Source organism: Haliotis rubra, unplaced genomic scaffold (genome assembly GCF_003918875.1).
Source record: "Haliotis rubra isolate DU_JTF1 unplaced genomic scaffold, ASM391887v1 Scf1212, whole genome shotgun sequence".
In the NCBI taxonomy this organism is placed as follows: Eukaryota; Metazoa; Mollusca; class Gastropoda; order Lepetellida; family Haliotidae; genus Haliotis; species Haliotis rubra.
The window spans coordinates 83988-102337 of NW_025765129.1; the positions used below are offsets into that span (position 1 = coordinate 83988).

General features: G+C 40.8%; 1 protein-coding gene across 1 annotated transcript in view; it reads right to left on the bottom strand.

The window, feature by feature from the left end:
* LOC124265429 overlaps positions 1-18350 on the bottom strand; it is a 130714-nt gene that overhangs the window by 29158 nt on the left and 83206 nt on the right. The window contains exons 10-12 of the mRNA XM_046700225.1: positions 16871-16912; positions 14409-14561; positions 13746-13891 (exon numbers count right to left, since the gene is read on the bottom strand). Of these exons, the coding sequence (XP_046556181.1) occupies positions 13746-13891; positions 14409-14561; positions 16871-16912 (341 nt within the window). The remainder of the gene's footprint in view (positions 1-13745; positions 13892-14408; positions 14562-16870; positions 16913-18350) is intronic.

The window sequence follows — 18350 nt, forward strand, 5'->3', positions numbered from 1 at the left end:
TTGAAGACATTGGGTACAACAGTCGATGAGAAGCCGTGTTAAGAAGAGTTTATAAAGTGTTCAAAGTGTCGTGGTGACCTTGAAAATAAGGTCAAGGTTACCTAAATACAGTGGTGTCTGCGTAATCCCCCAATGTAGGCTGTAACCAAATTTGAAGACACTGGGTACAACAGTGCATGAGATATCTATCACGTTAACAACAGTTTGAAAAGTGGTGTCGTGGTGACCTTGAAAATAAGGTCAAGGTCACCCAAATCGAGTGGTGTTTGCATAATCCCCCAATGTAGGCTGTCACCAAATTTGAAGACATTGGTTACAACAGTTCATGAGATATCGCGTTGACAAGAATCGGGACGTACGTACGGACGCCGCTGAATACATAGTCCCCGGTTCCGCCGGGGGACAACTAAACATTTGAACCGCAACATTGCAAACATTGTGAACAGAACAGTTCTCCATTGCCTGTATCGCCGTTGTTGGTGTTGTAGGGCAAACTGTAGACATTCATGCCGATGATGAGGGGTGAGGATAGGTCCACGGTAAGGTCTAGGGCAAAGGAGGTTCCCGCTGTTAAGAAGTCGGTGTACTGTATCAGTACTGATTGGTCTTCCATGTGTTCCCATTGTCTGGCGTGCTGTTTAGGATGCCTGCATGAAGGGATTCTGTACATTCTGTCGCACAACATGGCGGTCTTGTCATCTTGTGGTAAGCCTTAATCTGCCAGTACACGGGGCGATCATTTGTGGTGTAGGTGGCCCGGAAACGTTGCTGCAGCCTGTAGATGGTCTGAACGTTGACCTGGAAGTGATTGACAACAGCTTGTGCAGTGTGGCCAGCTTCAAGTCTTCCTAGCGCCTGGTTCCTCTCAGCTGTCGTAAGTCGTGGCATCCTGTTGACGTCGTAATGTGAATGTTTCAACCAGGTTTGGGGATGCATTTTATAGGGATGCTCCTTGTGAACAGCACGTGCAGCATGAGTTGCATGAAAAACATGGAGAACACCGTACCATCTCCGATGTCCAGTTGCATTTTAGAGACCTGGGTTCAATTCTGAGTTTGGGAAGGAATGTCTTTGCTCAGGTAAAGTTGGAGATGTTGTCAAAAATATACAATCAAAACATTCAATGAGTTTACAGTTATCCATTTCTGCAAAGGAATTATTCCAAACTGACGTTTCTTTTGCTGCTTAGTATATAAAGGCTGGTTGTTGTGTTGACACACGGACTCACTCACGGAATCACACATGGACTTATCATATAACTGGAGTTGTGTGCATCTCTGTCTGCCATAGTCCACATTGCAAGTCTGACCATGTGTGCCTGACCGCTCTCTTTGTAAATTACCTTCAATTAGAATATCACTGTAAATAACAAGATTCTGGTGAGTTAATATTTTATATTTGTTACCCATTACTTAAGATTTGTGACTCAACTGCATTGTACTAGAAATCTGTATTGTGATTCATTGTAGCTTGCTCATTGTTTGCTCAATATATTATTGAATATTTAAGACTTGTCTGTGTTATATTTTGCTGGTTCAAAGGGGATTGTCAATCCTACCCAGATACCAAGCTCTGTCATAGACAGCTGCGACCAAGGTTCCGATGTCCTACTGAGCTGTGGGTTCCTGGTCCTTGTTGCTCTCTTGGTCTGCACAACCAGTGACAGATCCTCCTGCACAACCAGTGACAGATCCTCCTGCAGCTATGGCAACATCAGACAAATCCTTACTCGCACTGGTGACTGGTGCTCCTGTAGTAGGTGTATCCATGGTGTTCTTCTTTAAACCTCCACTTTGAAGCTTGACCTTTGTCCAGTTGTCAAAGTAGTCTCTCTTGAGACTGTTATCGCAGTAACAACTTCTAACATTGACCAACAGGATGGAAGAGTCTCAACAGGGACCAACAGCATGCAGCTTCTTAGTGTTCTTGACAGCTTTGATACTATTCCCAGAAAGCAAGGACCTCTGGCTTTTTGCCTCTCTCAAATAAGTCCTTAGTAAACCTGAAATAACTTTGGTAACGTAAGTATGATACATACCTTACCATGTGTATAACACTGGTTAATGTTAAATACCTCCAAACAACTTTCAAAAGGTAAGTATTAAAGTCTATTGTTTGTTTGCTAAACTATTGAATTAAAATATCAATACATCTATAATGTTTGGGATCTGCATTCTTCTCATGGAATGCTATGGTAACTGGAAACTGCACAGGTCACAAAGTTACAGAATGGTAAGTATTTACTAACACCTAGTCAAATTAACACTTTTTGTAAAAGATTCTGTGACTTATTTTGATTCCTTTTGTTTACTATGCCGAGGTTTTATCATCTAAATTCAATGATGTTCAGATATGCTTTTATTATTGTTATCATATAGTGTGACCACTATTACAATGATACATATGTTACCGCATGTACAGTATGTATCACTGACAAAAACAAGCGCTAAAGTGTTAAAACAGCAAAATACATCACTCGTGTAACTCTGGATGTATAACCTTAATGCAAATATAGCAACGAGCCAAAAAATGCGACAAAAAACTTTATTATGTAGACTCGATCCTATTATCAAAACAGCCGAAATACATTGTTTCTAGCCGCCAGTAGCTTGCCTCGTTGGTATGGATTTATGACCCTTGGGTTCAGGGATGGCTTGATCACTTGACCTCGTTGCTAGCAGAAGATACCGAAGCTTTGCCATGACGTTACAAAATATGAAGCAGGTATTACATCCGTAACTAGACTTGTGTAACTGACGGGACTGCATCGGGCCACTATATACCGAATGTGAAGAATTTTGACGCAGGGTTAGTGACAGAGCGACAGGCTGGATTGGGACGTCGTGCTACTCTTGGGGCAAACGACAGATGACATATCGTGCGTCTTGCGGCGGCGTATCCAAACTGGTCTGCAAGACAGCTTGCTGTGAAGGCATCAAGTCAAGGAACCCCTAAGGTGTCAGAATCGACAATCAGAAGATCTTTAAAGCAATCTGGATATGTCAAGCGAGTGCCGAAGAAAGTTCCATTGATGACAACAGCACATATGGAGAAAAGGCTTGAGTGGTGCAGGGAAATGCAGGGTACAGACTTTTCAAATGTTATTTTTACGGACGAATCAAAGTTTCAGTTTTATCGGATCACAAGAAAGAGGTGGTCAAGCGGTGGACGTAGCTGCAAAATGGTTCTGCTTACTATTACAGGAAGGATGGATTCATGCAAGTACTGTCAACTTATACAAGAAGGCATAGTGGAATCCCATATAGGACAGAGTGGAATACCTTTCAAACTTTTACAGGACAATGCACCTGTACACAAGTCAAGACACACCTTAACTGGTTTGAAGCGAGTCACGTGATGTTACAGAAATTTCCAGCGGCATCACCAGACCTGAACCCAATTGAAAATGTGTGGCAGATTATGAAGGACAAATTAGAAAAGTTGGAACCGAAGAGTGTCGTTGAGTGGTCTAATCTCATCAGTCAAATATGGGTGGACCTACCCAAGGACTACATAGACAATTTGATTGACAGCATGGGACGCCATATTCAGCAGTGCATCGAGAGAAACGGTGGACTAACAGACTTTTGACTTGCATCAATGTAAACTTCAGTATCCAGAGTGGATGTATGAAAAATATAACTGAATTTATCAGTAAATAAATTTTGAAACTATGTCTGTGATATTTTTTCTGCTCGTTACTGTAAATAATCTCAAATTCTGATACATCTATTCAACTTACCTGCATTTTCAGCGCTCGTCAAAACACCACTGGAAAGCTATGAATCTAATGCTGTTCAAATTTCTTTTTCAAGAAACTTTGAAGCAAATGGCAGTGTCTGGGATGCGTGACATATCCTTCATTCATATATCTGCCGAAGTTTTGTATTTTGACTGAATATCATTGCAGGTTCTTATTTTGAGTAATGTAGATATCAGTAACGTATGTGTCACATCAATCTTCGCCGGTTTCTAGTTGTCTTAAAGAGGTTCCAATGAAGTCTTGTGATTGATGACCGTCACTTACACATGACCCTGTTTCTCATGATGAAGCCTGATAAATAGTACCTTTAAACGTATGATAATATAATGAACATGTGGTAACGTTCGTATCAAGAAAAATTCACGCTTGACCTATGCCTTCTTCAGTCTGAAGTCACCAGCCCAATATGGAACTATTTTGATTTTGGCAAATAATTATGTATTTCCATAATGTAATTTTCTGACTAAAATTGATATTTTATACTTATCCTGACTCATGCTTTTTGCTTGCTCTCTTTCTCTTTGCGAACGATAGTGGAAACACATAAATCCCTTTTTGAAGCTTCCTTCACAAAAGCGGACGTAAAATCACTCATCACGAGTAGCCTCCCTTGCTACTTTCCCGTGCTTCTCGTCACATGACCACCATGTTCTTGTCAGCCCGACATCCGGATCTACGGTGAATCCAGAGTGCCCTGAGGGGAGGTTGGGAGGGTTTGACCTCATGAGTGAGTCATGAGTCAGGATAAGTATAGAATATCAATTTTAGTCAGAAAATTACATATTTTTCTTATCCTGACTCATGCTTTTTGCTTGTAGAATCCAATGGAAGTAGGTGGTGGGTCAAGCCGCCTCTGGATTCAACGGTTGATGACTTACGTCCTGCATACCCCAATGGGAACTTTACATGGTCCTTTTTTCTTCCAGCTTTCCTGTGTGTCCTGTGGGCCCAGGACTGTAGATAATACTGGGATGTGGAACTGTCTGTCAGGTTTACCGGGCAGTTGATTCTTCGCTATGAAGTCCCATCTCAGTCCTAAGTGTACTATGTCACGATGACTTGATTCGAAGCGTGTTCGGTCCAGAGCATGTATTTCTGACATCCATGTCGTTGTTGCCAAGGCAATCAGGAACAGAGTTTTATGTGTTAAAAACTCAAAGGATGTCCGGTCTAAAAAGGTTCGTAGACGTTGCTGGTGAGATGCTGCAAGACTACGTTGAGATCACAAACAGGAGCCTTGAAGTTCCGTTGTTGGTCTTCCAACTTGAAGGAACGCAGTAGTGCCAGTATCTCTGGTACTGTGGTCCATTTGATTCCCGTTTCATGGTGATAACCGTGCTGAGGGCCGCTGGGTATGTTGAAAGCGTTGAACCTTTCAAATGCCTCGTCTGTCATAGATGACATAAGTATTTCGCTGCTAGAGGATGAGTTGCTGTCACCGCCGTGAAGCCTTTCCTCGATGCATTTCCTTCCTGCTATAAGTTGCGAGTTGATCTGCTTTCGCTGCTCAGGCGGAATACCCTCTTTTCTTCAAACAAGTTGTGATACGCTCCAGGCGAGTAGCTGGAACACTGTGGGGTTCCTGTGAACTTGTTTGGTGTGAGGATGGACGAGTAGATTCGGTCACTCTGGTAGTTTTAAAGTTGGACTGCCGAGTACGTTATGAAGACGGGAGACCAGACCCTCGCTGTCCAAGAGGGCACTACCCAAATCAGTTGCAGTTTCTTCGTCTGCCTGATTTTCTGTAGCACTTGTGGTAGTAATGCTAGGGGTGGAAACGTGTTAAGCGTTTAGTCCTTCCCAAGAGATGCTTAGAGTGTCTGTTGCCCAGGCTTGTGGATCTGGAAGCAGCGAGACGAATGGTGTTAACTGTTTGTTTCAAACAGGTCTATCACCGGAGATCCTATCGTCTGTATGATGCATCGGAATGCTTCTGGATGAAACATCCATTCCATCGGGGATGGTTGTAATGGACGAGATAGTGCGTCTGCTATCACATTCTTGCCTGGAATGTGAACAGATGAAAGCTGAGATCTAGAAGATTAGTTAATCTTGTTGATCCTTGCCTGTTGTTGTAGAACGCTACTGTGGGGTTGTACGTATGGATCATCAGCCGTGCGTTCTTTAGTACATTGGACCAATGTAGTAAGGCTTTGATTACTGCTTTCATTTCCAGCATGTAGATGTGCAGACTCTGTTCGTGACTCGACCAATTCCCCGTTGCCACTTCGTTGTCGAGGTGAGCACCCCATCCTTGAAGTGATGCATCGACGTAGAGATGATTGTTGTAATCTGGCACTAGTAATTGTAGTCCTCTCTGACGAGTCTGGGGGGAAGACCACAGCTTGTCAGATTTGTTTCGAACATCTCGAAATTTCAGGTGTGGTTTGTTCTGTAGCTCCATCTTTTGATGCTGGCATCAAGTGGTGCATTGACCCTTCTCCGTGTACGAGTAAGTCCTTACAAGTACCAGGTCTAATCACTCATGCTAGCCCGTCCTAGACGTGCGCATGGACTTAAGCTCTTACTCTCTCGAGTGTAGGCTTTCTCAAGTCATGTGATAAAGGGGTGAGATTCATCTCATCGCCTTTGTGGAACCGTCAATTGTTGTGTTACAACAAGTGGACCAAACTGGTGAATGCCGGAGACGTCCTCGGTAGCAATGTCTCTGAGGTAGTGGTTGGCAAACACTGTGTCCGACTTCCAAAAGCAGCCCTCCATAATTGTAGAGATGGAGCAATTTCCATGTAGAGCGAGTGTAGATGCCAAAGCTCTAACTTCATGTGGATTGGAGGCTTGTGGAGGCTCTTGTTCGGCTGCTTTGTAGGCTCAGAGAATGACGGCTCTCATCCAGATTGATATTGTGATACGGGAGACTTCAGTCTGCGTCTCCGTAGATAGAGGGAAGAAAAGGTGCTTGAATTTTCGTCTCCTCGTCTTTGACCTTTGTAGATATACTTTCAATGCTCTGACAGGGCATAAGGATAGGTTCCTCTGCGAATCATGTCTTTAAACTGAGGTGAGGAGGCCGAGCAGAATCTGCCACTCCTGTAGTGGTAACAGAGAGAGTATTACTTGAGATACCCTGTCTTGTATCTTGAACAAATGATCCTCTGGGACGACTGTGTGATTCTGTGGTGTGATGAGCCATATTTGCAGAAATTGAAGATCCTGCATATGGTTTTAACTCCGATTGGAGATTACTAGCCATCTACTGCAATGATGTCCTACGTTGTAGGTAAGTGGCTGTAGGAAAACTTGCCATGTCCGTAATGGAAGCGGAGAGATGATCGAATCTGGAGTCATGGCTTGAAGCCTGTCTCATCAATCTATGTAATGAAAACATTGTCACCAGAATCCCAACATTGTGCAGCGATGATGCATACTTCATTGTCTCTGGATCAGCAAAATCTATGATGTACTGGGACTGCCATCGATGTAAGTCTATTTATAGTCGACTGGCTGTCGCAAGCGAAACCGTCTAACGCTTGTCGTTGCAAGTCCCGAGATAATCCATATTAATTCTGCTGACAGGGGAAGACCTCTATGACGCGTGAAGACAGTCGAACCATGCTATACCCTGCTAACTGGACTGTAATGGAGTCTTTGCCACGTTGAAAAAGTACTGTACACGACTTCCTGGCACGTGACTCATGGACCAATCAGATTCCCGATGTGTGCGCAGGCCGTGTGACGTCACTGGTGTTGCAGGTAGATGATTCTCGTAGAATCTTGTGCAGTCGTTGATTTCTTCGTCAACACTCGGCTTTGTCCAACGAAGTTACACGAGTGAACACGGTGTATAGATGGCTGTAGTGGAAGCGCGCAAAACCTTTGCTGCGTATTATCGATGTAACCAGACTGCACCCCTGTCTGTGACTGTATTCTTCAACTGTACAATCGGGTTGTAGTGTCCAGTTGCGTTATCTTCTTATCTTTCACATTGAAAGATCTATTATGAGGATTAATTGATGATCTTGTAATCTCAAACCCTGATGATATGAGGACTTTGTATGATGAAGGGGAAATCTGCTAATGCTGAACGGCGTGCACTTTCATGAAGGCTGTTCTTTGATTATAATCCTCCCTGTCAATGCCTGCGCGCAGGTTGATGAAGGTCCAAGTTGGAAGATTCGTATCTGCGTAGTTTGTAGAATACTGGAGAACGAATGGATCTACTTCTGTGGTAGAATCCCTACTGAGACTGCTAACGCCAACTGGCGTTCGTTGAATCCTCCAGGATTCTAACTGTTAATACTTCTGACTGTAAAAAGGATCTTCACGAACGTAACTGTTCGTGCAGGCCTTCATCCAAGAGAGCTTGTCTTCATAGCTAATATTCCTTCGCGCAGGGCGACTGTCATCGGAGGGGGAAGTCTGCTGAGCTGAAGTTAGTAGAATTTTCAAGACTTCTAACTTCAGGCGATGAAGTTGGACAGTTTCCTATCTGAGGATCAATAATGACGTGAGTCACTGTGTGTAGATCTGTACGTAGAGCTGCATGTAAGGGAACGGTCCCTGAGTGACCGCGTATCCTTCCTGCAGCCTTGATGTATCTGTCTAGGTCGGGAAGGCTGATTGACGTAATCTCTTTCTCTGTGAGATGTGGGCCTTCGCGTAGGCTTTCCTCTTCATGCAGATGCGTTTTGAAGATCATCGCTGATGTGATGCGTGAAGACCTGCTTGGAGACCTGCGCTGCGACCTTTCTGAAGACCTGGGCGAGTGGCTGTCTTGATGTAGTCTTCTGTCTACATGAAGAGGTACATCATTGTTGCTTAGGTTGGCTACGTCTCTAGAATGTGCCATGGATGATTGTCTGGTACTTGATCCTCCGTACAGGCTTCCTCCTTCGTGCAGGTGTCCTTCATTGGGATGCGATGTGCAGACTTCTGGTCCTTCATGCAGGGTTGTGGTCGCCGCAGCTTCCTCCTGCGCGAAGCGTTGTTCCATTAGCTGCATGTGTTGAGACCTTCGAGGAGATCTGCTTGAAGATCTGCGTGAAGACCTGTGTGTAGCCCTGCGTGGAGACCTGCGTGGAGACCTTCCTGAAGACCTGTGCGCAGGTGAACGGCTGACATCAGATTCTCGGGATGTAGTCTTGCGTGTAGATCCACGTATGAAGGCGTCGATGAGATGGTAGATCTACTTCTCCATCATCTGCATGCAGGTGCATCCTCCAGATGTAGTAGGTGCCGTGGAAGATCGTCGGGATCCTTCGTGCATGATTCCTCCTTCATGCAGGCGTCCATCTATGGAATGCAATGTGCAGCTGTCAGATCCTTCGTGCAGGGTTGTCTTAGATGATGACGTCGCCGCAGCCTTCTCCTGCGGCGAAGCGTTGTTCCATCAGTTGCATCATCTGTTGAGTGAACTGCTGCATGAAGGCTCCTGGATTGAAGGTCTGCACTGACTGTGTCTGCATTGGCCTCGCATCAGGGGTGCCTGTTGTCTGCGCTGACATAGGGCCCTCAGTCCGTGTCTGCGTAGATGGAGTTGCCGATGTCGTGGTAGAAGATGACTTCTTCCTGCTGACTGTAGCAATCTCTGGTATGAGGATCGGGGGATCGTCAAAAACGTCTACTTTGTCCAGCGGGATGATGTCAGTGGCGAAGGATCTCGGAAGAGTTGACATTGATGAAGTCTTGGCCGCAGAGGATCCCTACTTCTGCGTAGACGACGACCTGGTCTTTTTGGTCTGCGAAGAGGGGCCATCTGAAGAAGAGGACCTCTTCTTAGTGCTGAAGTTGTCAACTGCAGAGACCTGCCCCGGGACGTCCATCTGCAACACACTAGAATGATGAACTTCAGTAACAGTGGTTAATGAACGGTTATTAACACTATCACACGATTTAGACATGACTTAAGAATGTCTCCTATGCCATTCCTTTGCAAGTCTTTGAACAGTAAACAAATAATTATTGAATTTCGAATTCAGATAAACGCAGACAGAACTGACAGCAAGAGCTGTAAGAACATATGACAGTACAATTAGGACATAATGAATGTGGATCAACTGCAGACAAACGTAATCTGCATTGTATGCAAGTTTTCATGAATTGACAACACGATGTAACAACGTGAAAGATCTGTCAATTTAGATCAAAATGTTAAACCATATTGCTGGTATAGGTATTCTTAAAGCCATATACAGCAGAATTGCAGCATAGGTCTAAACAGAAAAAGGACATTAATGCCGTATCGGGACTCAGGTGCTCTCACAACCGCCCACATGGGCGAAAAAGGAGAGTGACAAGAACATGGTTGTCATGTGACGAGAAGCCCGGGAAAGGAGCAAGGGAGGCTACTTGTGATGAGTGATTTTACGTCCGCTTTTGTGAAGGGAGCTTCAAAAAGGGATTCAAGTGTTTCCACTATCGTTCGCAAAGAGAAAAAGAGCAAGCAAAAAGCATGGTCAGGATAAGGAAAAATTTAGATACATTATTCTCGGCTTTACTAATCATGACTTTAAAAAAATAGATATATTAATATGATCAATCTTGTTATAGTAACATATGTATCTTGTAACTTGGCGACATTTTCAAGATGAACGAAAACTTTGCTTTGTTGTCTTGATGGTAATAAAGATGTACGTAATTATCAAAAGAAATGTTCATGATTGGATATATATCAGAACCAATAACTTGCAGGGTAGTCACTAGTCACAGCCAGACATTATACAATAAATAGTTTGCTGACGACAGGTAATGTGCGTATCATTTTGCAACATTAAGCCTATGGCATTTTCATAACTTTAACTACAGCAATGACTTTTCTAGTTTCAAAACGTTGTGAACAATAACTCTACTAAACGAAACATTGTATTTGACTTTTAAAATTTAATCAGTTTTGAACCATGCAATCAGCTGCGACATCAAAAGTCTCTCATTACTGAGAATGAGTGTATATTCCCCGCTTCTCTCTTAACGCGGGGCGGCGGGATTTGTCATCGTCTGATGATTCTTGTTTTATACAATCTATAGTATTACAGTATGCCATTTTGTCATTGAATAATGAAGGAAACCGTGTATTGTGAATGAAAGTATGTGTTTTTTTACCGAACATACCAGTTGTCAGACAAAAATATTGGAATAATTATCATTTGAAAAGCATATTGCAATATACTGGTATACCGCAATACATACTGTGCAGTCCTACTGATAATGGAAAAACAAACAGGGCTCGGCAATGGGTTATACCAGCCAGCATTTCTCCATTCAATCAGTGCTAGAAAAGTTATGTTTTATATCCCTTCTTTTACCTCTTAACATCACTTCACTTTGAAAATAGTTTTTAATCTGTGTGATACTTTAAGATATATGTCTCTATTTGTCCTTTTCCCTCCACTATGACTGCCAGTATCAACAGTATCAGCCGCCTGGTTCTGTTCTAGCAATTTCTGAGTATTCATCTGAGTCACAGCTCCTATCGCCTCCCAAGTTGATACAACATTCAGTATGATCTGTTTGATTGGCATTTAGACACCTATATCTCCCTATATCACCTGTATCTCCCTCCCCTTCATAGGGAAGACCTCTCACCATATCAGCCGTCTCCTGAAGCGACAAGCAGACATCGAAACCTACTTTACCAGCTCTACACCACTGAAAACCCTGCTGAAAGCTAATGGCAGGAACACCTCTAAACGACAACATCAACCCAAAGGTGTTGTCTATAAAATCAACTGTGACTGTAGCGAGGCCTATGTAGGCGAAACCTCCCGGCCCATAAATATCAGAATCAAAGAACACTTATCATCTACCACTAAATCTGACAGAAAATCGGCAATATCAGACCACATCATCAACTGCCCCAATCAAAACATAATTTGGGACAATGTGGAGATATTATCCAAAACCACCAGTACTTCACCAAAAGGAAACTTGCAGAAGCAGTTCAAATCCGGAGACACAAGCCCTCAATCAACAGAGACCAGGGATATCTTATCCCTTCTGCATACAATGAACTGATAAAAACAACAGATTAGAGCACTTCAGCTATCATTGTTAATTAATCTCATCAGCATGTATATTTTGTCTCTACCTCTACCACCATTGGCTTCCTATTGTCACTACATTATTGCCACCGTGCCTTGTTGTTGTTGTTGTTAATCCCCTTGATTCATTCCTACATGTTGTTATTACTTAATCCCTGTTCATGTATATAAGACTGTTCTGTGCTGTAGTACTTCACTCTTGCTTGACAACGGTATAAGAATCCATTCCGAAACGTCGCATCATATATAATAAAGAAGTTGTTATTCATAAACTCTCTTACTTTCTTAACATTGAGTATATTGAACTACAGGTCAATGTTTTGGAAAGATTGTTTCCACCTCAAAAGTCAACTTTGAAATCTAAGCTTGAACCTAGTTTATCACAGTACTTTTGCTGGAGATAGAAAAGCTGAAATGGGATTCAGAGTCAAAGCAGAAGCACGGCCACTGGGCAGGGTACGCAGATACCATATGGGTGGTTCACTGCGCATTCTGTCCCATCATGCAAGGTCTCAAGAGGACACTCATCCTTCAACTACACAAACTCATCAACCACTGTTGAGACAAATATTTTAATTTCCTAGAAATAGAAACCTGAACTGGCAAACAAGCCTGTTAAGGCTTATGTTAATTTCACTCTAGTATACATAATTTACAAAAGCTGCATAATGAAATGAAAAACGCTACAACTACAAAGTAAAAGAATAATACTGAGGAAATTTACACTTATACACAATGTCCTAAGTATGATTTCATAAGTTGCTTATGCCTAGTATTTACCGCAGCTGCAAATCAAACATAAAGTACAAAACTCAAATTAAAAGTATATTTGGTATATATGTTGTGGTGATATCACAGGAAGTGCTTACTTTTTTAGTAATAAACTGGTGATATGAGTTTAGGATTTTACTGTTAATTGATTTACTCAGTGAGTCATTAAGGAAACTGGTCCACAAATTATTATTATTATTATAATCTATTTATATAGCGCCGAGTTCCAGCTAGGCTGCTCACAGGCGCTTTGTTGTTTTCCTCGATCATTGTATGTCAATCACAGCAGCACATCGTGTTATCAGTCTCAACTTCCTGGGGACTATACAACTCTTGCAGCCACTAGGTGCACCGAGTTAATGTGGCTTTCCCATCCTTACGAGGTACCCATTCACAGCTGTGTGGACAGAGGCACATTGTCTCAGTACTTTGATCAGTGTCAGTGCATGTGAGAGTGTGTGAAACTGTTCTGAAATAAGCTGTCAACGGATGCTTGAGACATGATTCATCCAAATGAATACAATGTTTTCAAACAAGAATCTAAACAGGCAAATGATATTTTAAGGAGAACACTGATCAAATTGTCTACCATGATAAGGATAAACTATTGACAGATGAAAGAGAGACTTTGACAAGGTGTTATTTGACGATTACATGAATCAAATGAACCTCTTTCATCCAGAAATTAGAGTAAACACTTAAACATGAACATTATATTAATGGGTTTATCTGTAAATTCTAACTGAAATTTGGTTCCAAACACAAACACCTAAGCAACCAGTCACTTTGTGCGCATGTGATATCATTTCTACAAGAGGCAGGTATCTCAGGGCTATCCAGAAAAAGGGAACGGGGGTTGAAATAGTCTAGTTGGATGTTGGTTAATGCATATAAGAAATCATCTTATCAAAGGCTGAAACCATCCAAATCAAAGTCATAAGATACCTGTGGAGTAAAGGAATGATAGTCTTATCATACTACAAGCTGGATCACATCTAGGATATCTGCCAAGTTGTGATATGTTACTTATATTCAAATAAGCTGATGACCATGAATTTGTTACAGAACAGCTCATCCCAGCATTGTCTGACAAATGTGTCATTGTTATGAATAATGCACCAAACCATAGCTACATAAGTTCAGGGGGAAAAAAATGCTTTGTTATAGGTAGGCTATTCGGAGAAGTTCTTGTGAAATTTCAGAATTGTAACACATACTTCAGAAATCTTTTTCATGACTGTTTTATATGCCCCAGTAACAGCATCCATGTCTGAAGCAGTTATGTTGATGGCACCAACTGTGGGTATTGATGACCTATCAACCATTTCTGGACTCCAGCCTGATGTCCCAAAGCCTGGAATCCCTGAAAGGTGCACATGATTGTAAAATAAAAGAACAGAGACAAATTCAATGGAGATACAGTTCACATGGCAGATATAAATACAGTATAGTTCTTAGTCCTATTATATTCAAAACTAAAAAAAATGTATGAAACTCTGAATATTTTGCGTTTATTAAAATTACATGTTACTGATGGATTACACACAGAATATCTATCAAACCATTTACTTTCATAAAAGCACTCAGTGTGATGTGCCTTGACATATTACAACTTAACATAATTGTTTGGGGTGTTTATGTTCAGAAGATAAATAAAGATTATTATTCAATGCTTAGAAATGTTTGGTGATGAAGTGAGCTAAGGAGTAAGCAGAATATTTTATTTTACAAGAATTGTTGAAACTAGGTCATTAGACAACTGCAAAAGATAAATTCACCTAAACAAAACTCAAAATTCATTCTTCATTTCAGTCAGACTTCTCTTAATAAACACATGCTCTTCTTTGTAAACATGAACAGGCAGATATGTAAACACTTACAACTGAGCCAGGTCGATTCAGACTTAGACTGCTGAGAAAACTCCTTAAAAAGTGATTCTGACGGCACTACAATAGTCATTGTGTACAGGCTGCCATCAAGCTTCTTTGTGTCTTTGAGACAGGTGACCAATTGTGATGCAAAACCTTTCTGGCCTGTAAGCATAAAAGTAGTGCCAGGTGCAAACAACATCTTCAGAAAATTTCACTAAACATCTGCACATTAAATCTTTCAAGGGCATTTAGAAGTGGAATACATGAGAAAAGCAAGATTTATGGATATCAGCTTCTCTATTGTGAACAAGACAACGTTTCGGAGCGTATTATTCACGTATAGAAGCTGATATCCATAAATCTTGCTTTTCTTACACATCTGTACTTAAACTGATTTTCTTGGAACCTTGAAAAGGTTTATCAGCTTTTGTTTTAGCCTGATCTCAGTGAATCATATGCAAGTCTTGTCAATGCTGAAATCAGTGTGCATGTAAACATGCCGCATCACAAATAGTTGTAGTGTAATGTAGCTCATCTGGATATCTAGTCACTAGATCTAAATGTCAACAACAATCACTTGTCAGATTAAACAATATATTCATCATAAATACTAAAGTTATCATGTGCACAAGCTTTGTTAAGGCCTAGTTAATGCAGAGTGACCTTGATTTTCAATGTCATTCAATCATATGTAAAAATCAATGTCAAAATTTCAATAAAGGGTATTGTGAGCAGTGAGATCAGCTTTGCATCACCAATGCATCAATGTTATCAAATGTGCATGGAAGGCTTGTGGAATGGCATGATATATTTTTTGTAACTCTGCTGTCAAATCATTTATGCTATCTTGGGGATTTGGATACATGGCATACACAAAGTTCCATTAGAGAATAGTTTCTGTGAATTTGCAGGCCAAGCCAGTACTTGAACATTGTGCTGTTTCAGAAGAGCCATTGCAACCCTTAATGAGTATGGTTTTATAATGTTTGAATGTCAATCCTGGGAATATGCCGAAGTGCTGGAAAGGTCTGAGCAGCAGTAGCTCCAGTCTGGGACCTGTATCAGAGATTGGTCTCCCATATCCATCTGTCCTGTCTTGGCATTGTGTCAAGTGGGCAATCAGAAACTTCATTATCGTTCTGCTGACATCTCAACAGTGCTGAAATGGTGTTTCAGTGGCAATATGGAATTGCTATGCCACCTGATGTCGAGACATTATCCAATGGACCAATCAAAATCGCCTCATTTGTGTATTTGTGAGTTGTGGCATGATGTGTGGTTCATTAGCCCTTTAAATTCTTAAAAATCAAACATTACTAAACAAGTGTTTGCCACTGATGTGGCAATGTCCCCCGCTGCTAAAGAATGGAATATCTATATTTACTACTTTTTATTTTTTGGTCACATACAAGATGCCAGAAATGACTGGTGTCTGCATAATCACCCAATGTAGGCTGTCAACATAACTGAAAACATTGGGTACAATATTTTATGAGATATCCTGTTTAAATAAGTTTGAAAAGTGGTCAAAGTGCCATGGTGACCTTGAAGATAAGGTCAAGGTCACCCAAATAAACTGGTGTCTGCGTAATCCCCCAATGTAGGCTGTCACCATATTTGAAGACATTGGGTACAACAGTTCATGATATATCGTGTAAACAAGAATCGGGACGTACGTACGTACATACAGACGCTGCTGAATACATAGTCTCCCCATTCCGCGTTGCGGCGGGGGACAATTAAGGAAATTGGCAGCAGTTTTTACACTCAAGTTCTTCATGCAAAACACAAAAGCGTTGCATGTTCTTATTCAAAAACCACTGATGTCACCAAAAGAAAGTTCTTAAAAATGGAGATGGAGTAGGACCAAGAAAAGAGATACCTTTCAGCAGCAAAACAACTTTGCTTGAATATATGTGTGAGACACTTATATTTGGTTGGAATTGAAATAAAACATATAAGTTAGCAGTGCATAAGCAGGATAATACACCATTTTGCTAATACACAATAATGGGTTACAGACTTTATCACATAAATTAATTTTATTTGACAATGTATAGTAGAGCAGTCCGAACTTACAAAATAGTAAGTCTTTTGTTTGGGATAACCATATTCTAATGTAGTTGATACAGATGGAACTTACTGGGAAACACTGACCATACTTTGATCTTCTACATTGGACTGAGTTGATGTCCAGATTGTTGTTATGGCAACAACAAACATAAACATTGAATAGCAATAGGTACCAGTTCACCATCTCATTAACATATCTGTAAAGTCTACAGAACATTCAACAACAGATTTTGAGTTTGCCCTCAGAAACAAACCATGCACCAAACTGATTCTGAAGTCCAAAAAAATAATTAATAAATAAAATTAGCAAAGGCACCAGATCACCAACTGACTGAAATCATTTCAAAGTTTATTGAGCAATCAATGGACAGATTTCGATTTCTGTTTCAAAAACAAACCATATTTCCAACTGAGTTTAAGCCCAGTGTTTTTCACCAAATCTGAAAAAAATAACCCCCAAAAATAAATATCCCTAAATAGAAAGGAAGTAGTTTCTAAGGCTGTAATGATTCACTCGTATATTCGGTGAATCGAACCATAGCCCTTCATGAATTCAATTCATTATTTGTGGTCACCAGAACCGAATATTAACGAATATTTACGAATATTTTTAAGGGAGCATGTTTTACTTGACCCCTTATGTCCTTTCCAAAGTGAGATATGCAAGAATGGAACATGTACTAGCATTGCAGTAGTGGAAGTCATGTTAGTTTGCCAAGACTTCACATGGTACTGTCGACTATAACTATTACATACCAAATTTGAGTGTCATGAGATCACTGGTTATTGCTGTGACAAATCAAAACTGTCAACATGGGCGTTCATATTGTACATCAATCACTAAACTACAATTATTGTGTTCGTGAATAATTATTCGTATTCGTTACCCAATATTCATGATACATATCATATTCGCCACATAGTGTATTCGTTGCAGCCCTAGTAGTTTCCAACCTGAATGATGCATGTGTAAGCTTTTATGTAGGATTCTGTAAAACAGGGTATTGCCTTGGAAAGGGAAACTTTATACACCACCAGCCCCTCCCCTTCCCCCAAAACAAGCAATGACACCGCACTCAGTAGGTCAATGTGATATGAAAAAGGAGGAATTAGACAAGATCAGATGTCATCACCCAGAGAAACACAGTACTGGTATGACATTACAAAACCATGACATTTGAGCATAGTCCGCAACATGTAAAATCAATTACATATAAATAAATGAATTTTTTACATATCTAAATGGAATGATGATGGGGTTAAAGAAGGATTTATTTCATCATAAAAATAACTGATTTTGAATTTTTATTTAATCATTAAACTGTATATCAACAGTATATCTGATAATGACATTCAACTACATTTGTCTTTCAGAACTGTTGAATGAAAAACAAGAATTATAGCTAATGCTAGTGTTGTTAGTGAAATAACTTTTCAAGATATGTTACCAAATCAATCATTTACATCTATTATTCATCATAAACATCATCTGGGTTAGTCAGTATCACCTTTTGTTTGCTGGGACAGAGCCCAATATTTGTCATAGGGAAATAACACAGAGACTAATTTGCATCATTTCATCGTTGCGATCAAAACACAAAACTGACAATACAGTCAAATCCCGATGAGTCGAATCGCTGGGGACCAAGTAATACATTCGACTTATCGATGTATTCGAGACATAGGTATGTCTATGAGGGTAGAAAAAAGGTGATCCAGTCCTAATTCCTCCACCTAAGCATTTGTTTACCTAATGATTTCCCTATCACTAATAGGGGCACCTTATCAGTTCCAGTCTGATTAGCACAGACAGTGATTTCCGTAAAATCACTAGTCTGCCTAAAGGTGAGAGCCGTGCAGGTTTGTTAATTGGATCAG